Source organism: Dipodomys merriami, unplaced genomic scaffold (assembly GCF_024711535.1).
Source record: "Dipodomys merriami isolate MVZ:Mamm:240054 unplaced genomic scaffold, mDipMer1.0.p SCAF_30, whole genome shotgun sequence".
In the NCBI taxonomy this organism is placed as follows: domain Eukaryota; kingdom Metazoa; phylum Chordata; class Mammalia; order Rodentia; family Heteromyidae; genus Dipodomys; species Dipodomys merriami.
The window spans coordinates 4,489,211-4,512,529 of NW_027204493.1; the positions used below are offsets into that span (position 1 = coordinate 4,489,211).

Genomic DNA, 23,319 nt, shown 5'->3' on the forward strand with positions numbered 1-23,319 from the left:
ATCCTTGTGTTATAAATTTAAGTGAGCTATTGAATATGAAGCAATATGATAATTAAATTGAATTAATTAGGAAACTGTGTGTATGTCCTCCCTATGACTAATTCATAGCTACAGTTTGCTTTTAGTTTTATAATTTCCATTGAGTCTTATTTTTCCAAGTTCTATAGTTACACCTCAACAAAAATTAAGTAGAAACAAAAATCATTTTATTATGTCATAGTCTGTTTAGTATGCATGTGTATTTCGTAAGCATATAATAATTAATGACATAAATAAATACTATCCAAAAAAATTGAGACTGTTTTGACCCACCTAATCCTATTATTTTGTCTTTAATCTTCTTTTCCTTAACCATTAGTGACTAGTATCATACTATTTTATCTCTGTTCTATTCTATTTATCAATTTGAAGGTGAATAGGGTTATTGTGGTTTTCAAATTTATATAAACAATGATTAATTTTTTCATTCAACATTATTTTTACAAACATCATACATTCAGTTTTTCCTGAGTTAAACTTATAATGGTATCATAATTTAAAGCAAGAGTTTCTTTGAATATACATAAAAGTAGAATTACCAAATTATATTCATTCACTAACTCTTGGAAGTTACCAGTTCATGTACCAAGTGGTATTTCAGTTTACATTCCTACATTTTGACTTTGCCTATTTTGATTACTGTGAAATTCTATTGTGTTTCATTTTGCAAATTCTTCTTTAATATTACTGAATTTGAACTCTATTCCTTATATTTATTCACTCTTTGAGTTTCTAAAAGCTATGCATTAACTTTATTTGCTAATATTTAAATTTCTAATGACCATGTTGAATTCTCCTTTAAATTGTTTTCCAGTGGTTTCATAAACACTGAGGGTAAAATATTCTTTGGTGGTTGTATTATTGATTGCTTTATAGTTCTGCATGTGTTTTATTACTGAATTATATCGCTAGACCTTGGAAATTCTGTACTTTTGGTTACTTTTTGTTCTGATTTGAATTATAAGTAGCTACTGATACTACATTTGTTGACTTCATTTCTCACTCTTGCATATTTTAATAGATTTAGCAGGAGATCTATCATTATTTGTTGTTTTAAAGTTTAAAAAATATATTTAGCAGATAGGTGCAGTGGCTCACACATCACATATCAGCGTATTCTAAGCATTTAATATTTAACTATATTGCCAGGCACTAGTGGCTTACACTTGTAATCCTAGCTGCTTAGGCAGCTGAGATCTGAGAATCACAGTTCAAAGCCAGCATGGGCAGAAAAGTCCCCATGAGACGCTTATCTCTAATTAACCACTCAAAAACCAGAAATGGAACTGAGGCTTAAAGTGGTAGAGCACTAGCCTTGAGCAAAAGAGTTCAGGGACCAGCACCCAGGTCCTGAGTTTGAGCCCCACAGCCACCAAAAAAAATTTTTTTAATTTATTACCTGTATGCAGTAATAATGTGGCAGTATCATCTATCTAACTTGTTTGTTAATTGTTTCTAATATCTTTATCAATTCATTTTTTCCACACTAGGTTGACCAGGATGTTGTCATTACTAACTCTTATGAAACAGCTATGAGAACAGCCCAAAACTTCCTTTCCATCTTCCTTAAAAAGTGAGTGACCCAATGGAGAGTAAAAGACAAATAATTACGCATGGACCAGATTAATTACACAATACTCTAAACATTCACACAGTGTAACAAAAGGAGGATATTTTTGAGAGGATCACAAAAGCACAAAAGCTGTGTGTATATGACGATATAAAATGATACCAATCGAAATGAACTCCAAGAAATGGAAACAAGAGATTTTTTTATTGTACTGTTTGCAGTTCCTTTTCTTTCTTTCTTCTTTTCCTTTTTTCTTTGGTTTATTCCCTTTTGTTGCTGTATTTTATTTCTGTACTCTTTGTCTGTGTGATTTGTGGAGGGGAAATGGTGGGACTAAGGGTGAACCCATTCAGCAGTGATACTCACTAGACATGTTGGAAATGAACTATGCAACTTGTAGGCAGTGGGGGAAGTCTGGAGGAAAAAAATTGGGAGAGAATGAGGGAAGAGGTGACAATGTTCAAAAGGAAATGTTCTCATTACCTGGCTTAAGTAACTATAACCCTTCTGTCCATCACCTTTACAATAAAATTTTAAAAATAATAAAAGTGAGTGAAATTACATAAATTTTTATTTTAAAATAGTTTAGGAGAAAGATTTTACCATCATAATCTGTAGAGTATTAAAAGTCTCAAATTATGTAAAGTTGCTTATTTTGGTCCCAAAGTATAAGTACTAAAGTTCAAAAACTTTTCTTCACTATATTTGGGCAGTCTATTTCAGTAGAAAAATTTGTGGAAACAGATTGTTACTCAGCCTAGAATATATGGTGAGCATGTAGAAGGAAAAACAGCTGCCTTTTTTTTTTTACGTTCCATAATTGCCAGAAAATAATGTTAATATTGGTTAATAAACAAAATAACAAGGGAAAATGGAATTTGAGAAATATATTTATTTTAGACAATATTTTAATATTTTTCTTATGTCTTGTTACAAAATACAGAGAAAAAAATACTTAGCAAAATTTCAATCAATATAGTAGGCATGTTACCTAAATGGATGTCTTTTCATTATTTGTTTTTGAACAGATGTGGTAGTAAGCAAGGTGAAGAAGATTACAGACCACTCTTTGAAAATTTTGTTCAGGATCTTCTTTCAACAGTCAATAAGCCTGAATGGCCAGCTGCTGAACTACTCCTTAGTTTGTTAGGGAGACTGTTGGTAAGAGCATAGCATTTAAAGATTATTAGATTTCTAGAAGACAACATAATGAGGATGTACTCTGATTCACAGATGATGAATTCTTTAAAAATGTGTAAGGAAATACAAACATTGCATTTTTATTTTTGCATGTGAATAACAGTACATTTATTGTCAGTACCTGTAGAAAACGTTAAAGTATACATTTTATACTTGCATTTCTTTACAGAAGATATATAGGCTTTAACATGGTCAGGGAGCTTTTTTGTTTATATAATTTGGTTTAAGGTGCTAACATTAGTTAAAAATAACTCAGTAGTAAATCATAAGTTATAGTTATTCTTTTCTGATCTTGTAACTGACTAATGTGAAAACTTTGTTGGCTTTTTGGTACTTTTTAGTCTTCAGGTAGTATAGTAGGGAAACTGAAAAGTATTATTATGATCATCCTTTATTTCTCATGTACATTTGGAATTGTTACAAAGTTTTTGAGGCCTGTTTTGTGGTCTGGAAAATATAATACTATCCAAAAACTGTGGTGATGTTTCAAAGATACTAAAATTTTACCCTAAGAAATTATTACTCAGTGATGTCATATTTTGTATAAACAGTTGAGCCAACACTTAAAAAGTGTCTGTATTTACAAATGTATAAACTGTAGTTTTATAGAAATAATAAAAGTATAAATTTCAGAAAAAAAGTTTGTAAAAACAACTTCATGGGACTGTACCACAAGAAGTTTAAATTCCTAGTAGTATAACATAAAATTTGGAATTCAGATTACTTATTTCTATGTAGTATTAGAAACCCATTTAATTTAAGCCTGCTTATTTTGTTTTTAGGTTCATCAGTTCAGTAACAAGTCAACAGAAATGGCTTTAAGAGTGGCATCTCTTGATTACCTTGGAACTGTTGCTGCCCGACTGAGGAAAGATGCTGTTACAAGCAAAATGGACCAAGGATCTATAGAACGAATTTTAAAACAGGTATTGAAATAAAGAATTAAAATTATGGATATAAAAACAGTTAAATGGGGCTGGGAAGGTGGCTCAGTGGTAGAGCGCTTACCTTGCATGCATGAGGCCCTAGGTTTCCTTCCTCAGCACCACATAAGCAAAAAGAAAATAAAACGCCGGAAGTGGCGCTGTGGCTCAAGTGGTAGAGCGCTAGCCTTGAGCTGAATCGGTGAGGGACAGTGCCCAGGCCCAGAGTTCAGGCCCCACAACCGGACCCCCCCCAAAAAAAAAAAAAGTTAAATGCTTTTTTTTAATATTGTTACATTCGCCTTTTGTCTCATTTTGTAGATTCAAAGAAAAGTGGTTCATCTTTATTTGTGGTACTGGGGATCAAACCCAGAGCCTAGTTCTTACTAGGCAAGCACTGTGCCACTGAACTACATTACTAGTCCCCAAGTAAGATTTATACTTTTAAAAGTTGGCTTTTCAAAGCCCCCTAAAGACAATACTTGACAATGAATTGTGGTCTAATTAGAACCTCCAAATGGATTATGTGAATTCTTCATTTGCTATCATTGTATGGACCACTATTATGAATGTGTAACACTTGTTTGTTTATATTTGGTTTTGATAATTAAGTATATAGTTTGTTGATAACAGGTCTTATCTATGTATGAGACCCTGGATTCAATCTTTTACTTCTGAGTTTTGGACATCTTAGTATATGGGAGAGAGGAAAGGAGGGCTTCTTTTCAGTTTATTAGAGTGTACATCCTGAAAGTGTTTTATTTCCTTTTTATCTTTTTTAAGTACCTATGAGGTACTACATATAAAACTCCTGTTTTTTTTTGCTTTCTAGTTCTTTCCTACACACAACTTCAACCATGTTAGTAGAACTGCCTCTTTTTCTTTCTTTTTTTTTTTTTAATTGTACTTTGTAGTTTGAAATAAATCTCAGGCATAAATAAAAGTTGTAAGAATGATACAAAAAGTGCTATAAATCCTTCAACCAAATTCCTTACTGACAACTTACTACATTTGCGTTATCACCATCAAATATGATACTACCATTCACATTCTGTTTAATATACTAAAATCTCTTACCATAATTTTACATTCAAACTGTCTTAAGATTTGGCAAGTGAGAGAATGGTATTTCCCAGTATTTTCTAGAGTAGTCCTGATACCTCTTAAGCTACATATGACTATATAGATAGTGTAACTCTAGAAGAAGGATCAGAAGCATGCTATAAATTAGTTTACAATGTTAAGTAGCCGGTATTTGAATGCATCACTTTCGGCACACTCCTAGAACATCAATTATTTTATCTACCACTTGAGCCACAGCCTCCACTTCTAGATTTTTGGTAGTTAATTGGAGATGAATCTCACAGACTTGCCTACTTGAGCTGATTTTAAACCTCAATCCTAAGATCTCAGCCTCCTGAGTAGCTATGATTAGAGGCGTGAGCTACCTGAACCTGGATGGCCCAGTAATTGTTAACAGAGCTTAATGATTCAGTTCTTTTTCACACTTAGATGGGTGGTAAATACCTATTATAATACTGTTATATTACTTTTACTAGTTGTATATTTCCATATTCTATATGAAGCATACTGTGTTCCTATTATTATTAATAAACACTACCTCCACCATGATCATTTTAGATAATAACTCCACAATACATATGAATATTGGTGCCAATGGTTTGTATTACTAGATAAATTTTTGGACATGTCTTTTTTATTCAGTCAGAAAACTAGTACCAGGGCCTTCTTACCTCCAAAGAGTTAACACATTGTGATAATTTTCATAATAGCTACCTAAGATCTTTTTAAAAGAAGGTGACATGTAGTTTATCAATATAAAATCTAGGGGCTGGGAAGGTGGCTCAGTGGTAGAGCTCTTGCCTTGCGTGCACGAGGCCCTGGGTTCGATTCCTCAGCACCATATAAGCAGAAAAAACAAAAGCCAGAAGTGGTGCCTGTGGCTCAAGTGGTAGAGTACTAGCCTTGAGCTGAAGGGCTGAGGGACAGCGCCCAGGCCCCGAGTTCAGGCCCCACGACCGGACCCCCAAAAAAAATAAAAAAAATAAAAAATATATATATATATATATAATTAAATATACATCAATTAAAATTTTTCAGAAATGTTTTTCTATTTCTTTTAATTTTGTTAATAGCTATATTTTAATTTTTTGTTGTTGATGATGGTTGGACAGCTTGAACCAGGGCCTGGGTGCTCTGAGCCTCTGAGCCTTTTTGTGCTCAAGGCTAGCACTATCACTTCAGCCACAGCACTACTTCCAGGAGTTTTTTGAGTGGATATTTGGAGATAAGAGTCTCTCAGTTTTCTGCTCTGGTTGGCTTTGAACCACTGCCCTTAGATCTCAGAGTAGCTGAATAGCTAGGATTATAGCCATTGGCACCCAGGTACATTTTAATTTTTAATACCAAGATTCTTCTCTCACATTTGTGTTTTTATTGAGATTATTTAAGCATATAAGTATCTGAGGCATGTTGGTGCATGAGAGTAATCCTAACAGAACTCAGGAGGCTGAAGCAGGATGTTTGTAAGCTTGAAGCCAGCCTGGGCTATACAGTGAGATTGTATTTCAAAAACTATAATTCAGATGAACAAAACCACTAATACCTTTTTGGTTTTATTTGACTTACAGGTTTCAGGAGGAGAAGATGAAATCCAACAGTTGCAAAAGGCATTGCTTGATTATTTGGATGAGAACACTGAGACTGATCCTTCACTAGTTGTAAGATTCTTTTCTCCTTTTTAAAGGGTCCTTGTTAAATCTGGACAGAAGAGAAATCTTAATGATTGATTTATCTTATGGAATTCTGGTTATAGACATACAGTAAACCGAATTTAATGCGACTAGAAAAATATTTGAAAGTCTTTCAACAGATTATTTTTAAAGCCAGATTAGATCATTAGTCTTTACAATGGTTATGGACCACATGATCATGACTTATTAGCATAATAATTGACATATATGTATTTAAATACTAATTTTCAATGTATGTCTCACAATGTATACAAAATATTAGCTTGGTCGGCCATGCATAAAATTTGTAAACAGTATTACAAAACAGTTTGCATATACTGGATTTTTTTAACCTAAATTGTACACAATTAAGTCATTGGACACCTCTAAATTGTTTAGCCAGCTAGAACTAGTAAAACAAAATTTTAAAACACATGAAATCTTCTACCTTTAGTTTTTTAATCATTTATTACATAAATTTCTAGTTGACTTATCACCTTTCTGTATTTTGCTGTTTTATGTGTGTACGTTTTTATTATTCATAGTTGTAGTCTATATTTGATATAGTTGAGTAATCTTGACATTAATGTAATTTTTAGCAAAGTTAAATATAGTATGTTTTCTGTGTTCCAAAATTTTCCAGATTTTTTAGCTTTTTTTTAAGCCTGTGTCTTTTCTAGAAGTTACATTGAAGCTGAATTCAAACCTTATTACCACCAAAAAAATAAATAAACTTTATATTCTAGATAGTGAGATTTTCATTTTCTGGATGGTCTAACTTTATTAATGACTTAGAAATGTTAGTAATTTCATCAGGTTCAAATCTATCTAAATTTTTTTTCCCCAGTTTTCTCGTAAATTTTATATAGCCCAGTGGTTCCGTGATACAACTTTAGAAACAGAAAAAGCAATGAAATCACAAAAAGATGATGAATCATCTGAAGGAACACATCATTCAAAAGAAATTGAGACAACTGGTCAAATTATGCATCGAGCTGAAAACCGAAAAAAGTTTCTTAGAAGCATTATCAAAACCACGCCTTCTCAGTTCAGCACATTAAAGTAAGGTCCAGTGAAAAAAATGTGTGTATTGAAAGTAGCAATTTTATTTGAGTTGAAATTATTTACATGGACTGAGAAGGTAGCTCAGTGGTAAGAGTACTTGCCTTGCATGCATGAGGCCTGGGTTCGATTCCTCAACACCACATAAGCAGGAAAAGCCAGAAGTGGCACTGTGGTAGAGTGCTACCCTTGAGCTGAAGAACTAAGGGACAGCGCCCAGGCCCAGAGTTCAGGCCCCACGACCGGCCCAAAAAAAAGAAAAATATTATTTACAAAGAGGCAAAGACATACTTCATGAAACAGGAACAAACTATTTTTTTCCTGCCATTGGCTTTTGCTCCAAAGATCATAGCTGAGACATATTATAAAAAATAAAAATAGGATTGGATTCAGAAAAGTACTCTACCATTCTAATTTCCAATTGGTAGTTATTTACAGAAATGTTTACAATGGAAAAAAGGTTACTTTAAAACTTTAATTTCCAAATCAGCCTCAAGTACCCTAAAATCAGAGTTTACTGAGGGTTTAAAACACCCAAATGCACTGCAGCTGGTGAGGTGGTATTTCCCCTACTCCTCCCCAACAAAATCTGCATCTCTTATCAGTACTTGACAATATATTTTTTGATACCCATTTTCAAAAAATGTTTTATTACTTTCCTGTTACAGGATGAACTCTGATACTGTGGACTATGAGGATGCCTGCTTGATTGTTCGATATTTGGCCTCTATGAGGCCGTTTGCCCAGAGCTTTGATATTTATTTGACCCAGGTAAGCTAAAGCAAGATTTTTTACTTTTCCAATTTTAGTTGATTGTGGAGTAGTGTATAATGTCTCTTCATTGTTGAGCAAAGATACTTAAAAGAACATATATTTTGCATTAATATTCTATTCTCCTGGTCATTTAAATGTTGATAAGATTTTTAATATCCTTGATCAAAATTGTACATACAGAGGTTTTAGTGGTGCTATAAGGATTTTGAAAAGAAAACATTCTCAATATGCTTAACTAGGAATTCCAAGGTAAAGTCTACTTATTTTATAAATAAATATAAAATGCCTCAGTTAATCATATGTACTGATCTTGAAGTTAAAGTTTTGGATCAGTAAGATAATAGATTATAATAAAAAAGGTAAAGATTGATTTCTATTGTATGTTTTATATTTTGTTAAATTTTGTATTTTCTAAAATTTATGAGATGTCAATGTTTGCTTGGCAGATACTACGAGTTCTTGGTGAAAATGCAATTGCCGTTCGAACAAAAGCCATGAAGTGTTTATCTGAGGTTGTTGCTGTAGACCCCAGTATTCTAGCAAGGGTAAAGAGATGAAAAATAATAATAATAATAATAATTTTAACTTGTATTTTCTAGTGAAATTAAAATATTAGCTCTATTTATAAAATTACATTTTCTTCATTTTCTTTAGCTTGATATGCAGCGAGGAGTTCATGGGCGATTGATGGATAACTCTACTAGTGTTCGAGAAGCAGCAGTAGAATTACTAGGTCGATTTGTCCTTTGTCGACCTCAGTTGGCTGAACAGTATTATGATATGCTAATTGAAAGAATATTGGTATGCATGTTTTGCCATTTTTATAACAATTTGTGAATATAATTTTGAGTATTGCATCTTATTTTAAAACAGTTAAGCTGGAAAATATGTGCGTGAATTCTTTATTTAGATTGCCTAATCTATATACTAGGGTGATGGTCTAAAAGAATATGTTTTCAAGAGGCATGCTGCTCAATTTATAAAACAAATCATTTATGAAAATCAGATCCTTTTTTAGTTATTGTTTCTTATATAAGTTTACAGTGAGTATAAAAGATAGTACATGGATTAAATATTTTTGGACAGGCTCTAGAGTAATTACATATTTATGTGTATTATATATTACATAAGTGAAAAAATATTTAAGTAGGAAGTAAGTATAAACATTGATATGTGAGAATACATTTGGATCCCTAAATTGGTTCACATATTTCCTTAAAGCTGAATTATGATGTGCTGACACCTGCAAGTTAAACTAGAAAATTATTTGAAAATCAAGAGCAAACTTATTAAATAAGAAATACTGTTCTAGGCTCATGTTTATATTCCCAGCTACTCTTGTTAGAGATCAGCCCCAGCAAAAAGTTAACCAGCCCTAGCAAAAAGTTAGCAAGAGCCCTATCTCAGCAAATAAAGCTGGATATTATAATGTGTGCTATATTCCTATTCTTTGGTCAGTATTAAGTAGACTGTATCAAAGCTAGCTTGAGCATTAATGAAAAATTTTTAAAAATGACTAAAGTGAAAATGTCTGGTGGCATTAGCCCCTCCCTAGGAGGCCCTAAATTCATACCTAATACCACTGGGGAAAAAAAGAAGGAAATACTCTTCTACTGATACATTCTGTTTGTATATACCCTAGACTTCTCTGGCCCTGAAGCATTTTCTTAGGAAACAAAATATTGGCATTAGGAAAGAACTATGAAGGTCAGGAGGTGTGGCTCAGTGGTAGAGTACCAGGCTAGCAAGTGTACCCGGAGTTTATCCTAGCACCATCAAAAGGGGTTGGGGGAGAAACTCATTATAGACATGTTGACTTCTTGGTGGAATTCAATGTAGATGCTGTAGTAATCGAAATTAGGTATTCCTGCAGCAACATGAGCTTATTACTTTTAGTCTAGAATCTGTATATTATATGATAAAACATTATAGTTTTCAGATTCAACTATAGGCATACAATTTTTGTTTAAAATAAATAATTTTAGGAAAATGCAGAATAATTCATTTCCTTGAACTGCTTTAGTTTTTTCAGTGTCAAAAGATTTAATCATCCAGGCACAGGTGGCTCACGCCTGTAATCCTTAGCTACTCAGGAGGCTGAGATCTGAAGATTGCAGTTCAAAGCCAGCCCGGGCAGGAAAATCTATGAAACTCTTATCTTCAGTAAGCCACTCAGAAAACCAGAAGTGGTGCTGTGGCTCAAGTGGTAGAGTGCTCTCCTTGAGCTGAAAAGCTGAGGGACAACGCTCAGGCCCAGAGTTCAAACCCCATGACTGACCCCCCCCCCCAAAAAAAAAAAGATTAATCAACAAAATTTCCAAAAATTTAATGAACTCTGACAAAGTTAATCCTCACAAGCATTTTACTACTTTTCTCAAGTATACTTTGTAACACCTAAAAATCGGGATACCATCCTAGAACCGGTATCGAACCAAGTTAATAGTCTCTAATATATAATACGTAGTTTATATTCAAATTTTCCAGTTGTCTCAAATGCCTTTTCTAAAGCTTTCTTAAGAATCAGAAGCTTGAACATTGGAGCTCAGGTCCAGTAGTCCCAGCTACTCAGAAGGCAGAGATCCAGAGGATTAGGTAGTTTGAGATCAGGCTGGAGAAAAAGTCCTTGAGACCCTGACTCAACCAATAAAAGCTGGATGGTGGTATATGCCTCTTATCCAGACTATGTAGGAAGCATAAAGAGAAGAATCCATCCAGGGAAACTAGGTGGAAGGCAAGTCTCACCATGAAAACCAAACAGGCTAAGCACACAAATGTTGGAATACTTGATAACAAGTAAGATCCTGAAGTCAAACCCTACTACCACGATAGCAGAATCAATAATATCAAAATCAATTCAAATATATAATACATTTTAGCAAGTGGGTTGTGCCTTAAATGGAAGATTATATGTTTACTTTTTTTGTTTTTACCATTTCCCCCTCTACAAACTCATTTAAAAGATCAAAATGTTTTATTTCTCCATAGTTTTATTAATTTGATCCTTTATTATATTTAATAGTTAATCTCAAAGGTTTTGTTAGATTTTGGTTAATCTTTGTATTTAGCATCCTATTTAAATCTGGTAAGCTTATTCTTTAGTCTTGAGGTCAGTGCTAAACTGTAGAATTTGTTTCCATGTCATGATTAATGTATTTAAAGGAAAAACAACATAATAAAGTTATTTTATAATAGGAAAATATGTGAAGATTATATAGACAGTGTTTATCTTGTTAACAATTAGTATAATGCTTCTGCTTTCAAATTTTACTTTTGTATTTCATAGACCTACAACATCTCAATTTTTATAACATTTGAAAATACCTTTTTGTTATCAGGATACTGGAATCAGTGTCAGGAAAAGGGTAATAAAGATTCTAAGAGACATCTGTATTGAACAACCAACATTTCCAAAAATTACAGAAATGTGTGTAAAAATGATTCGCAGAGTTAATGATGAAGAAGGCATTAAGGTGAGATGAAACATCATTTTATTGTAAAATTTCTTTTTCATTAATATTTCAAATAATTTATGTGTTTATTACATTGAATTTTTTATTTAATTCGTTTTTTTATTTAATTTTATTTAATCTTTCTCAACCAATTCAGCAATTATAGTATCTATTTACATTATTCTAGATTCTTCATTCTATTTAAGAAATAGAAATTTTGATTTTCAGATGTTATGTGCTTGGTTTTCTAAATTAATAAATACTTAATTAAAACATACAAACCAAGTGCTAGTTGACATGCCTATAATCTTTGCTATTCAGGAAGCTGATATCCAGAGTATTGCTGTTCAAAGCCTGTTCAGGCAGAAAAGTTCCTAAGACCTTTTTCTCCAGAATAGCCAGTAAAATACAGGGCTAGAGGCATGGCTCAAGTGATAAAGTATCAGCCAAGCAAGCAATCTGAGCAAGCACAGATTATGAAGTTTAAACCCAGTACTGCAAAAATCAAATAAGCAGACTTGTTTCCTAACTTCAATAGTGTATGTAGACACATTTATTTCCCCTTCACTTTTAAGTTTGTTAGAATTACAACTTTTTTGTAACGCTAACAATTTCTTCGAAGTAGGAAAAATATTTTTGAGTATATATTACAGAGCAGTTGTTAGATACAGTATTGCTCATACAAATTTTTTTAATGTTTAACAAAGTTTATAGTCTTGAAAAGTTTATAAGGTTGAAAACTTAATTGATGGTTTTTAATGGTTAGGAAATTTATTCCAGAAACTTGTATAATCTTTTACCTTAGCTAGTATTGGACCTTGATGATAATTTGAGATTAGAATTTTGTCATGTTTTTGGTAGTTAGCTAATTTGAACATTTTTCTCTTCTAGAAATTAGTTAATGAAACATTCCAAAAACTCTGGTTTACTCCAACTCCACACAATGACAAAGAAGCAATGACGAGAAAAATTTTGAACATCACTGATGTGGTAAGAAAGCTTGAAACAAGTGTAGATTGTTGTAGATGAGAACCTAGTAGATATCCAACCCATGTTATGAAGAAAGATATCATGCGATTAGAGATTTGGTCAATTGACACTTAGTACTCCTTCCTTTACTTTGTGTTTCTGGAGATAAATCAAGAAATGCAAGGAAGATGAGACTGGTGTTTCTGCATATACCAGCTTCTTGGCATTCACTAATGTAAGCACCCTGTTGAGTTTATTGTGCTCCAGTAATTGAAAACAGAAAAAAGAAGCAGAAAAACATATACAAAGGACAATAAACTTTAAAGATAGTAATTCTTGCCTTTCTCAGAAAAATAATTTAGATTAATTTCATTTTACTATACATATATGTATGTCTTATAATTTCTTTCAACCACAATATTTTTCATGTTTCAGTATGAGAAATTCTACATAGTGAATTATATGATTGTCTCTATTTTCACTTATATCTTTAAATCTTCCACCTAAACAGGAAACAATTATTTTCATTTTTACTGTTATTTTTCAAATGTAGTGCTATATTAATCTTCAATAAATTGAGCTAATTTCTTTAATTCTTCTAGGATGTTTTTACAATAAAATTTTATAGCATTGGCAAGTGTTTGGAGAACTGAAAATTTATTTACTTTAAAAATAACCTTTTTAAGTTGCAAAAAATTGAGGCACATTCTTCAGATGACAGTGGAACAAAATTTTTTTAAATAAATTTCTAATTCATATTACCTAACTTTTATTTCTGATTTTTCATTCCCTTTTCACCCTTAGGTTGCAGCATGCAGAGATACTGGATATGACTGGTTTGAACAACTTCTTCAAAATGTAAGTGTTATTTTGTGTTTTGAGAACATGAAATTTGATAGAATGTCAGTTCTTCATAGAGTATAATATTTTTAAAAAATATATTTTAGAAATTTGCGAATAAAAGTATTTATCATCTAGCTTTTGAAGTTATCCCATTTTTCCAGTCTTGGTTTTTATTTTATTTTTTGTCTTTTAGACAGGGTTTTTCTTATATTGCCCTAGCAATATAGAGGTCACTTTAATGTTAAACCCTGCTTCAGCCTTCCTCTCCAGACTTACTTTATCTATCTTCCTCCCATTCTTTTTTTGTTGTTGGTTTTTTTAGCTATAATATGTTTAAAATAATCTTTGACTACCTATTATTCTACCTATAAACATTAGTAGGTATTTTAATAGATAATGACTTTTAAAAGATAAACATAAACAGTATTATCTACAAAATAAATAAATACTTGGTTAGCTCTAGACACAGATCAAACCTTAATTTTGAGGGTAGTTGATAAACAATACTATATAGATGGTGCTTAATAGAATTGAATCACATCATGTTGCACATAATGTCAACTTTAGATGTTGTCAGCCTAATGCATCTATTATAAAGTCTTTCAGTACAAGTTTTCATTTCTTTGGGGTTTTATTGCTTTGCTTACTGCCATTTGAGATCTAACTCTTTCTATGTAGGTTAGGTTGACCTCAAACTCATGATCTTCTTGTCTCAACCTCAAACTGCTAGGAAGCAGGGATGTGCCTCTACAACTAGCAGTAATAGATATTTTTGTTTGTTTGTTGTGCCAGTCTTGGGGCTTGAACTCAGGGCCTAGGTGCTGTCCCTAAGCTATTTTGCTCAATGCTAGTGTTCTACCTCTTGATTCACACTTCCACATTTGGCTTTTTGATGGTTAATTGAAGAAGAGAGTCTCAGGAACTTTTTTGTACACGTTGACTTCAACAAACCACCATTTACAGATCTCAGCCTCCTGAGTAGGTAGCCACTGGCACCCAGCAGCAGTGTTTTGTTTTTGTTTTTGTTTTTTTTTGGGGGGGGAGTCCGGTCGTGGGGCCTGAACGGCGCCTGTCCCTCAGCTCTTCAGCTCAAGGTTAGCACTCTACCACTTGAGCCACAGCACCACTTCCGGCGTTTTTCTTTTTGCTTATGTGGTGCTGAGGAATTGAACCCAGGGCCTCAGGCATGCAAGGCAAGCACTCTACCACTAAGCCACCTTCCCAGCCCACAGTGTTTGTTTTTATGATTACCTACATTCCTTAGTTCCATTACAAGTTGAAACTGGTTATTTTTCTTACCTTTATAAGCTTGTATTGGATTAGGATTCTTTTTTAAAAAAAGGAATTTTAAACCAGGTGCTGATGACTCATGCCTATAATTCTAGCTACTTAGGTGGCTGAGATCTGAGGATTGTGAATTCAAAGCCAGTATGGGGGCAGGGAAGTCCATGAGACTCTTACCTCTAATTAATCACCCAAAAGCAAGACAATGGCTCAAGTGGTAAGGCACTAGCCTTGAACACAAAATCTCAGGGACAGCACCCAGGCCTTGAGTTGTAGCTCCTGGATTGACACCTAAAAATAAAGAAATTTCGCATATTTTTCCTGGTTGATTATACTGATAAATTATGCTTTGAATTATAATTTGTACAGAAAATGAAAAGTAAATGCTTGATTTCTTTGTTAATTATCAATTTTTCAATGAGTTTTATCAGCTTTCAAAGTTGCCTAATATGTGAACTAATAATAGATTTTTTTGTCAATGACGTGTTTGAAAATACTGAAGTCAGGAATTTTTTTGAAGTGCAGATTGTCCCGTCTTTGTCCAATAATCTCTTTAAGTTGATCCTGTCTACTTCCTATTAATCCTTTGTGATCTATTTTTTAGAATATCTATCTACCCCAGATTGATTTTCCAAAGAACCTCTTGTTCTCTGTAGTTTTAACAGTCTTTTTGTAGCTGTTCAATAGTGATTGTTATAGTCCTGAGTCTTTTCAGAAAATAGAGCTATAATGATTTACTTTTTAGAAACAAAAATGTTTAAGAATTTATCCTTGCCTACCACAAGACAACAAAAAAAGAATTTATATTTCCACTCAGGCAAAAAGCCTGAGATTACATAGAAAAAATAGCTGGGAGTGTAGCTCAAGTGCTACACTCTTAACATTGAACAGAATGAAAGAAGATTTAGAAGTGTGTCTATTATGATTTCATTGGTATGAAGTATATAGGAGAAATAAAGCTAACCTGTATGGCACAAAAATTACAAAATTAATTGCAGATTTGAATTGGGACGAACATGAGGGCCTATATCAGTAGTTCTGAAAGTTATCAATATTATTTGGGAATTCTTGTAAATTCTCAGGCCTTAATATACCAGACTCATAGTCAATAACTCTTAGACTGTAGCTCATTATTATTCTCTATTTTAACATTTTTCCCCAGTTGATTCTGAAGAAAGTAAACATTAAAAATCACTGTTACTTATCTTGATAAGAGTTTGAAGCATAATATTGAGGGGGGAAAAAGCATAGAATTTTTAATTCTTTTTGGGATTTATTTAAATACATCGCAGAGTCCATTAACCTTAAAAGATTGGTAAATTTCACTGCCTTAAAATGAAAACCATTTATAAAGCAAAAAACATGTTAAAGAAATGGAAAGCACAAGTCACAGACTAAGAAAAGATAATGTATACATGTTCATCAAAGGATTTAATATTGAGACTATGAATAGAACTCTTGTCCTACAAACAATTATAAGAGTCCCAGTAGGAAAGTAAGTGAATTTTATAAATTGCATTTTATAAAGGAAATAGAATATGTGTTATAAAGCATTCAACCCCATTAATAATAATAGTATGAGAAATACAAATCACAAACACCCTTATACCATTAGACTGGCAAAAATTAGAGAATCATAAATATAATGGAAAAGAAAAAATTTACAAGCTGAGCACACCTATTATCTCAAATAACTCAGAAAACTAAGACCCTGTCTCATAAAACACCAAAAATATAGAAAGATGGATTAAATTTTTATCTTTTTGAGACTGCTAATAACTGGGAAAGCATTACAGATTGTCCATCCTTAATTTGAAAATCCAAAATGCTCCAAAACTTTCAAGTTTTAGAGCACCCATGTGTGGAAAATTTCACCCCTGACTTCATGTGCGAGCTTGCAGTTAAAGATTTAAGGATATTAAAATTACTAGAATTAGGGTCCGTATATATCCAACATAAATGAATTTCAAAAATTGTTGTATATAGAAAACAGAATTTTAAATATCAGCAAAAGTGAATAGTATACAGCCATGTCCAATAACCTGGATTATAGTTAGGTCATAATGTTAAGTAAACAATAAGTCCTCCAAGACTACATCAAGCATGCTACATTTTTTAAATATAGATGGGGTGAATTTGATAGAAGTATATTATATACATACTGTAAATACAAATGAAAACCAAGTATGTTACTTCTGTTGGAAATTGAAATTCAAAGAAAAGAAAACTATAAACAGATGGTACAGAAGATACTATATCCATATGTAATATAAATACATATTGTATATATAGCATATGTAGACATAGCTGTAAGTGAGAGATGATAAAAAATTTAAGGAAAAAAGAATATAGAATATGAGAAGGATTCTTTCTTGAGCTGGTATTGTATGTTATTATTTGTAATTAATTAACATAAAAAGCACGAAAAAAAGTAGGTGTTGATTGTTTTATGAACCAAAATTAATTCTTTTGTTGTATACATGATATCTTTTACTTGAAAAATAAAAACAGGGATGAGGAAGTTAGTTTTATCTTCTTGTCCCCAAAATGACCAACCTAGAATGTGATATTGATACTACTTTATAAGAAAGTGAACTGGGTGCTGGTAGCTCACACCTGTCTGCTCAGGAGGCTGAGATCTGGTTCAAAGCCAGCCCAAGTAGCAAAGTCTATGAGACTTTCCATATAACCACCAAAAAGCTAGAAATTGAACTGTAGCTCAAAGTGGTAGAGCACTAGCCTTGAGTACAAAAAACTCAGGAACAGCACCCAAACCCTAACTAAGGTCCAGCACTAGCACCAGCACCAAAAAGAGGGGGGGGGCCGTGAGGGGAGGGGGAAGAAAGTGAGTATAAAGTGGGTCAAGGAGAATTCCTTTAATAGCTCCAGAATTATATCACCTCATCATTATTTGTAAAACAGATAAATCTTAAGTGGTTTTTTTCATTGACCTATGATTATGATTTTGTAGAAAATCTGATTACTTTTAGTTATAGGCTATAGTTAGACTTTGTCCTCATCTCATTGCATTTTTTTTCAGTTTTTGTTAATGGTTTAGCAAAGGAAAACTGAACAAAAATCTACCTTTGGTGTTTTATAATTTAAAAATTAAGATGTGATTCAGATATAGTTACAGTTGGTAATTCTTTAATTCAACTAGTATTAGATCCTATTCTTTGGTTTTTGTCTGAGTAAAGGGGAAAAAAGTTATCTTTCCTATATTGAATATCATATCTCAAATCCTACACATAGCAGTTTAAATACTTCATAGTAAAGTTGTTTGAAAATATTTGTAAATTACTGTTTTATAAGGTATTTTGTAATAAATTTTTATTTTATTTACTTGCAGTGTCAATTTAAATTGTTAATGATAAATTTAAAAACATTGTTTATAGACACGTTTAATGTGTTTATATTATTATTGCCTAATGAATAATTATACTGGGATTTTTTTTTATATGTATACATATATAGTTGTTGAAGTCTGAAGAGGATTCCTCATATAAACCTGTGAAGAAAGCTTGTACTCAACTTGTTGATAACCTAGTTGAGCACATTCTTAAATATGAGGAATCTCTAGCTGGTAAGATATTTTAAATATTGGTCCTTAAGTTAATTTTATAAAATATATTTAAATACTTTGGACACTTCTCATTTTTTGCCTCCCAATTCTGCTTGCCTAGTAAATAGTACTTTACTTTTAAGGGAAATTCGGTTATTTTACAAATATCTGTTTGATGTTGCATTCAAGATTATATTGTTAGAGTGACTAAGATTATCTAAAGCATAGACCTCATTTCTTTTAGCAGTATGCTAAAAGCATAATCCTCATCTCTTCTACATACCTTATAGTAACATATATTTAGATGTCACATTGAAAAAGGGTAAAAGTAAATCTAGGAGCTAATATGATTTAGTTAGTGGCACTTACCACATAATTTATTAGGTGTCTTAAATTACATCAATGTTTTTGGAAAGAGGGAATGACTTTATTATTAAAATATTTTTAAAAGACCTATACTACACTCTTGATTTTGGTTATAATTGTTATACAGAATTTTCTTAATTTTGAGCTAGAATCTATTTGAATTTTTAATTGGAAGTTCAATACTAAAAACTTTTCTTTGTTTAAGTCACAAATCTGAAATTTTGTCAATTATAAATGATTTTATAAAAAATGTAAAAGCCATAATTGGTACCTGTTACATAAAACACATATGACTAATATTACTCCCCATCTCCTAATTCAACAATCACCATCAATCATTCTCCATAATGAGGATATAACCTTTAATAAGAGTGCCAGGTATGGCACCCAAAATTGTTAATGTCCCTTATATTTTTAATATATATTACTTATTGTAAAAATACTGTACAGAGGGGTTACAGTTACATGAGTAAGGTAACAAGTACATTTCCTATGGAGCATTGTTAGCCCCTCCTTTGTTTTTCCCCTACCATCCCTTTCTTCCCCACCTCCCCAACTCCTCCCTTCCCCACAAAGTTGTAAAGTTCATTTTTAACATAGTGTCTTGTACATCTCATTATTACAATGGATCAACCTGTATCCTTATTTCAGCTTTTTGTTATTTCCCTTCCCTCCCCAAATTAGAAAAATGTATATACAATAATTGGGGCACCGGAATCAAATACAGGGAAAACAGGGGTTTTACCATGGGGGAAGAACAAACAAGAGAGATTAAAAAAAGATCACATAGTACATTATAAGTGCATTGAAAACAACAATGACAAAGATAAAACCTCTTTTGTCCCTATCTTAGGGTTTATTTTGTCCCTATCTTGGGGTTTATTTTGCTTAGCATCATCTTATATTGTCCCATATATTTTTATAATTTTTATTTTACTTTTTCACACTTTTATTGTGTAACTTTTAATCATCTTGTTTTTTTTCCCATCTTATAATTTGGTGGTGATTCTAGTACTTATGGTCTTTTTTTTTTTTTTTTTGTATTTTTATTCATGGTATTTAATGTTAAAAAGTTGCTCCTCCTCCTAAAACTTCATTTAGTGCCTAACAACCCACATATCTATCAACGTATTCTTTCCAGTTAAGCAGCATTTTGTTTCATTCTAATACAACATTGATCCAACTTGTATAAATAATCTTCAACCAGATCAACATTTCTTCTTTTTTTTTTTTTTTTGTCTGTTGTGGGGCTTGAACTCTGGGCTTGGGTGCTGTCCCTCGGCTCTTCAGCTCAAGGCAAGCCCTCTATTGCTTGAGCCACAACGCCACTTCTGGTTTTCTAGTGGTTTATTGGAGATAAGAGTCTCAGGGACTTTCCTGCCTGGGCTGACTTTGAACCATGATCCTCAGATCTCAGCCTCCTGAGTAGCTAGGGTTACAGGTGTGAGCCACCAGCGCCTGGCTTCAACATTTCCTTTTTCCTTATTGCTTTTTGCTTTTGTCCTTCTTTGCTTGCTTTTTTTCCATATTCAGTTCCATATCCATGTTTAGTATTTATAAAGTAAATTTAGACATAACCAATAACACATTTATTTCCAAAAGCGCATTTCTGAACTTTCCAACTTTAATTCTACTTTTTAACTCCAGTCTTATGCCTCTCAGTCTAAAATTCATAGGGTTCATTATGTGGCCTGTTTACCTATCCCTGGGTATATAATTTCTATAACATAATTAAATGGAATGCAGAAAATCTTGTGTCATAAGAAATATGAGTCCATTTTATTAAGGCATAATTTGGTATGTATGTAGGTGATAGTGCTCTGTGTAACTTACACTGCTTTGTCATATTTTGATATCTTATTTCTCTGTTTTTCCAGACTCTGATAATAAAGGTGTGAATTCTGGAAGATTGGTAGCTTGCATAACCACTTTGTTCTTATTCAGCAAAATAAGACCCCAACTCATGGTTAAACATGCCATGACTATGCAACCATATCTTACCACTAAATGTAGTGTAAGTATAGAGCTGTCTTTGTTTTTCCTTCTAACATGAAACAGTATTTTTAATTTAGAATTCACATATATCAGCTACATTCTCAATGTGTTTGATATTCTATATATTCTATTATTTTTAACAATATGTCTAAAACCATTAATTTTCTGGTACTTATATAATAAATTCAGGTTCCCTCTTCCTACCAAACATATTAATTGCTTAATAAATGTTCTGGCAATTTGAGACAGAGGTGAATGAAGCAGTACTACTATCTTTGTTAAGACAGTAAGTATCTCATTGTGTAGAACAGACTGGCCTGGAACTATCCTTGAACTCACAATCCTGCCTCAGCCTCCCAAGTGCTAGAATTAAAGGGGTATGCTGTTACACTTACCTCATAGTTCTGTCTTTATGAACCTTACTATCTTTCTGATTCTGAAATTTGTTTTTTGTTTGAAAATTTATAATGTTATGATAATAAGGCAATATATGAATATAGAGAATCTATCTCATCCTAAAGGTAGTAGTAGGCTATTATTTTAAGTTAATATTAACATATACTAATTTTCCTAAAGTGAAAATTTAATAAAATATTGCTCAAATAAAATAATAATATAATGTAATAGTATGATTTTGTCTTACAATTTGTTACAATAAACTTTAAAATACTCTAATAATTAACAAATGTAAGTTTCTGTCCAAGCTTGTCTAAAACCATGATCCTCATAATCTCAACCTCCCACAAAGCTTAGGTGATAGGCATACACAACCAAATCTAGCTGCCAAGTTTATTTCTTTGTCGGTCATGGGGCTTGAATTCTGGGCTTGGGCTCTGTCCCTCAGCTCTTCAGCTCAAGAAGAGCACTCTTGAGTCTCAACGAACTTTCCTGCCCATGATGCAGGCTTTGAACCACAATCCTCAGATCTCAGCCTCCTGAGTAGCTAGGATTACAGGCCTGAGCCATTAGCGCCTGGCCAAATTTATTTTTAGAGCAAGTTCATTCTTAAGAAATTCTGGATGTTTTAATATATGCATATTCACAAATACAAAGTTTGGTTTAAACCAGACCATAGGGCAAGATGTGTAGCTCAATGGTAGAGCACTTGCCTGGCTTGGTTAAATCCCTAACACCATTAAAACAACCAAACAATCTAAAACATCAGTGAATAAAGATGGAAAGTGCATATCTATATAAAATAGAGGCTATTTACCTCTTGACATCCAAGAAACAATGACTTGAGGGGAAAGGGCTGGGGGCCCAGTGCTTTCAAGGGCATGCCCTCAACTTCCTTCTATTAGACCTCTACTTTTCCCAGTAATTCCATGAGCTGACAACCAAGTCTCCAACACGTGACCACAGCACTATTCATATACATATAACTACTGCTACATTCTTTTTTAAACAGACATATAGGACATGGACTTAGGTTGTTGCGTGATTTTGATTTTAAATATTAAAATACATTTTAAGTATTATGGGCAACTATTCATGTTGCCGATAGATACGTATTACAGACTTTTTTGAAAGCTATATATGATTGTCATATATTTTCATAATCTTTGCAAGTCTAACAGATCGAAAGGAATAATAAGTACTTCATTTTCCTGTCCTGACTTCCCAGACATTAAGCAGTTGAACTTGTTTTTCAGTGAATTGATTATTCAGATCATTCTACCTTTTGAGTTTTCAAACTTATTTCAGATTTTGATATTTAAAACTGTATTTTATTCATTTCAAATATTTCTTGTTTTACAATCTCCTTGCTTTTTCCTTTATAATCTCCATCATTCTTTTAATTTTTGTCATAAATTTTAAGACATTTTGTTTACTCGATTTTCAAGTTTAATATTGAAGTAGATATTTCCAAAAATGCTACTTTTTTAAAAATAAAATGTTAGCATTGATTATGTAAGTGAATTTATCCTGTCCAGCAATATTCCTCTATAACCTAACCTACTTTAACTCACTTTTTTACATTTAAATTTTATGGTAAAGGTGATGTTCAAAGGAGTTACAAGAGTACAGCAATGAGTACATTTCCTTTTGAACAGTGTCACCCCCCCCTCATCTTCTCTGTTTTTTCCCTCCCACCCCCAAGTTGTATAGTTCATTTCTAACATAGTGTCTAATGAGTATCACTGCTGAATTGGTTCACCCTTTGTCCCACTGTTTGTATGCTTTCTCTTCCTCTCCCCAAATCAGATAAACTTACATACAAGAGTCAAAGAGTACAGAAATCAAAAACAGTGACAAAAGGGAATAAAGCAAAGGAAAAAAAAATAACTGCAAACAGTACAGTACAACAAAAACAAAAATTCATTTCCATTTCTTGGAGTTCATTTCAATAAGCATCGTTTTATGTAGTCGTATGCATATAGCTATTATATCTCATTCACTTTTTTTGCAAATTCTTTATTGTGATTAAGTGATTACATAATTTCACAAATTTCCACAGTATTGTTGGATAGTGATGCTTAGTTAAAGTCACAAACACATTCCAACTTTCATGGGGTAAATTGTCTATCTT

At 32.5% G+C, this 23,319-nt stretch overlaps 1 protein-coding gene across 4 annotated transcripts in view; it reads left to right on the top strand.

Annotated features, from left to right (window-relative positions):
• The window catches only part of Nipbl (NIPBL cohesin loading factor), a 186,980-nt gene that overhangs the window by 140,386 nt on the left and 23,275 nt on the right, over positions 1 to 23,319 (top strand). For all 4 annotated transcript variants that reach the window (XM_070041039.1, XM_070041040.1, XM_070041038.1 and 1 more), the window contains 13 exons: positions 1,530 to 1,612; positions 2,638 to 2,770; positions 3,592 to 3,735; positions 6,384 to 6,473; positions 7,333 to 7,547; positions 8,216 to 8,318; positions 8,768 to 8,866; positions 8,976 to 9,122; positions 11,657 to 11,791; positions 12,662 to 12,760; positions 13,544 to 13,597; positions 18,341 to 18,449; positions 20,672 to 20,808. In XM_070041039.1, coding sequence (XP_069897140.1) covers positions 1,530 to 1,612; positions 2,638 to 2,770; positions 3,592 to 3,735; positions 6,384 to 6,473; positions 7,333 to 7,547; positions 8,216 to 8,318; positions 8,768 to 8,866; positions 8,976 to 9,122; positions 11,657 to 11,791; positions 12,662 to 12,760; positions 13,544 to 13,597; positions 18,341 to 18,449; positions 20,672 to 20,808 — 1,548 coding nt within the window. The remainder of the gene's footprint in view (positions 1 to 1,529; positions 1,613 to 2,637; positions 2,771 to 3,591; positions 3,736 to 6,383; positions 6,474 to 7,332; positions 7,548 to 8,215; positions 8,319 to 8,767; positions 8,867 to 8,975; positions 9,123 to 11,656; positions 11,792 to 12,661; positions 12,761 to 13,543; positions 13,598 to 18,340; positions 18,450 to 20,671; positions 20,809 to 23,319) is intronic.